The sequence below is a fragment of the Nanorana parkeri genome, unplaced genomic scaffold (genome assembly GCF_000935625.1).
Source record: "Nanorana parkeri isolate BGI_ZX_2015 unplaced genomic scaffold, ASM93562v1 scaffold4, whole genome shotgun sequence".
Classification (NCBI taxonomy): domain Eukaryota; kingdom Metazoa; phylum Chordata; class Amphibia; order Anura; family Dicroglossidae; genus Nanorana; species Nanorana parkeri.
This window is the reverse complement of record NW_017306272.1, coordinates 3338767-3341068: the sequence shown is the minus strand read 5'-3', so window position 1 is coordinate 3341068 and position 2302 is coordinate 3338767. Positions and strand designations below refer to the sequence as shown.

The 2302-nt window shown below is 38.5% G+C and overlaps 1 protein-coding gene across 2 annotated transcripts in view; it reads left to right on the top strand.

The window, feature by feature from the left end:
* CREB5 (cAMP responsive element binding protein 5) overlaps positions 1–2302 on the top strand; it is a 261883-nt gene that overhangs the window by 149774 nt on the left and 109807 nt on the right. Inside the window, exon 1 of one of the 2 annotated variants that reach the window (XM_018575699.1) lies at positions 84–155. The exons of the other annotated variant lie outside the window; for it this stretch is intronic. Coding sequence (XP_018431201.1) covers positions 145–155 — 11 coding nt within the window. The 5' untranslated portion in view covers positions 84–144. Of the gene's footprint in view, positions 1–83; positions 156–2302 lie in introns of those variants that run through there. 2 annotated transcript variants of the gene reach the window in all.

Here is a 2302-nt window from a genome sequence, read left to right as displayed (position 1 = left end):
CAGAGCATTACATCACCATCTGGAGGGGAATCAAATGGGAAGGATATGACTCACACAGGCTAGTTAAGCTTTGGCTCTGGTTCTACATACACTCATTCCAGGGCTCTCGTGTTCTGCGCCTCAGCAGGGAATACAGAATCAGTGATGTCCATGAGGTTAGTTTTTCATTTTTCACTTTTTTTTTAAATTATGATTTTTTTTTTTCATTTTTCAGGATATTTAATGCATGCATGTTATAGCACCAGGGACACTTGTCAGCGTACTTTACTAGAAGTTTTATGGAGCAGCAGCTATTAGAGTTAAGAGTATTTAGTGATCAGCTAAGAACTTGTGATTGCAGTGTGCATTCCGCTTCAGAGATGAGTAGTCATTAGTGGGTTAATGAGCAGGGACCAATGGTTTGTAAGTGATGTAATGTTGGCTCTGCAGCCCGGTTAAGTAACGTGAGAGTGAAAGAGGTCATAGTTACAAAGTAGTTACCTGTTCTCCTGGGGGCCATAGTTTATTATCAGTATCTTGAACATGAACTGGCTTTAGCCTGCCATCACTAATTATTCGCAGACTCCTTCTTTTATCTGTTATTAGGAAAAAGCCATGTTGTATAGATGTTTGGAAGAAAGAAAAAAAAGATAGAGCACAGGGATATTATCACAGCTGCAAATTATTTTCTGCAAGTACTGAGAATATTAAATCTTTAAAAAAGTTGGGCACCTTATCCCCGACGTCAAAGAGGGGAGAAGGTGAAAGTTTAACTAGTTAATTGAAAGGCAAGCTTGCTGCAAAAGGGTTGAAGATTGTTCTCATTTATTAAAACAGACTCTACTTGCGGGGAGAGAAATCCTGAGAGTGCAGTAATCTTACAATGACAATGTGTGATCAGATTTCCACGCTCGGGTTAGTTTGCAGGAACTTCCTTGTTTTATTCCACACTTAGTTCAGACTGAGCAGAAAGTTTTCTTCTACAAAACAAAGGCTCACCTGAACAAGGAATCTTATAGTGTACAGCCAAGAATACCCCAAATACTACAGCTTATAGTTATCCTCAGTAGGCTGCTTTAATCACCCGAAAGTATAGATCAAATTATGTTTTATTCTAGAGAGAAAGCCTTTTATCTTTCTTTCACAATAAATAGATCACTTGGGAATGCAGCAACTCGTAGCGACTCATTTTACAATGTAATTACATTTTGAATAATGATATGCAGTGTCAGGCAGAAAGAAATGTCAAAGGTTCCTACAGTGTTTAGAGATGTAAAGAGCATCACATCTGCAATTTTCCCACTGTTGTTTACTCAGCAATGGCAATGTGAGTTTTGAAGTGTGAAAGGGATTTCTGCAATGTTTCAATCTAATCTGCTTTACATCAGATATCACAGACTCTCTTTTATCATAATACTGATATTTGTTGACTGGTAAGATGCTGAAAGTGGTTTAGGAAGGTGGAAAAGTATTATCACACACTGTGCTAGGAAAAGGGGAGCCATCACTGCACCTTGAACACTCAACTCTTATAGAAATGTGCAGGTTAATTTTCAGCAGAGATACATAAAACTTGTTGTAACTGGCAGAAAGTCAACCCTGTGTCTTATGTTCCCGTTGATCAGGTTTTCTTTTCTCTTTGCTGCAAGTTGCAGTCATTTTATGTGAAGAAGTCAGTGTAAAAGTGTCATTCAAACAGAATGCTCAACAGCTAACAGCAAATCGGGAGAAGGCAGTGTTGTGTTTTAAATCCAATAAAGTGGTTTATGCAGACAGTGGCTGGATTCCACAAAGCTCATCTGCGAGATGTCTTGCTGGCCTGACAAGAGCACAACTTGCAGAGAGGGAATGTATTGACAGACAGGCAAGCTGCTTCATTCATTTCTGGTCCTGATCTTGTAGCCAGTGTCAGTGTCATGACATAGTCTGCTGCAGGAAAAGCATGGGAAGTGCAGATGGGTGACCTACAAGGCACAGCTTGCTTGCTTTTTTTGTTGTTGTTTATTATTATTATTATTCAGGATTTATATACAATATAAAGGGAGACAGTAAATTTTCAATACAATTCAAGACAAGATGGTTAGAAGGGCCCTGCTCCTAAGAGCATTTACACACTAGATTAATTAAACGATATACCCCAAGGGAGCGTATAAAACTAAAGCAGAACAGTGACCTTAGGCATAGATATGATGGGAGGGAATCTCTGTAAACATGGTGTACATACCCTGGTGCTAGTACATTTTGACATTGCAATACGTTTAAATACACTTACTTTTTATTGATTTACTAAAGAGTGCTTATTTTTCCATAGCTTTGTGTTAAT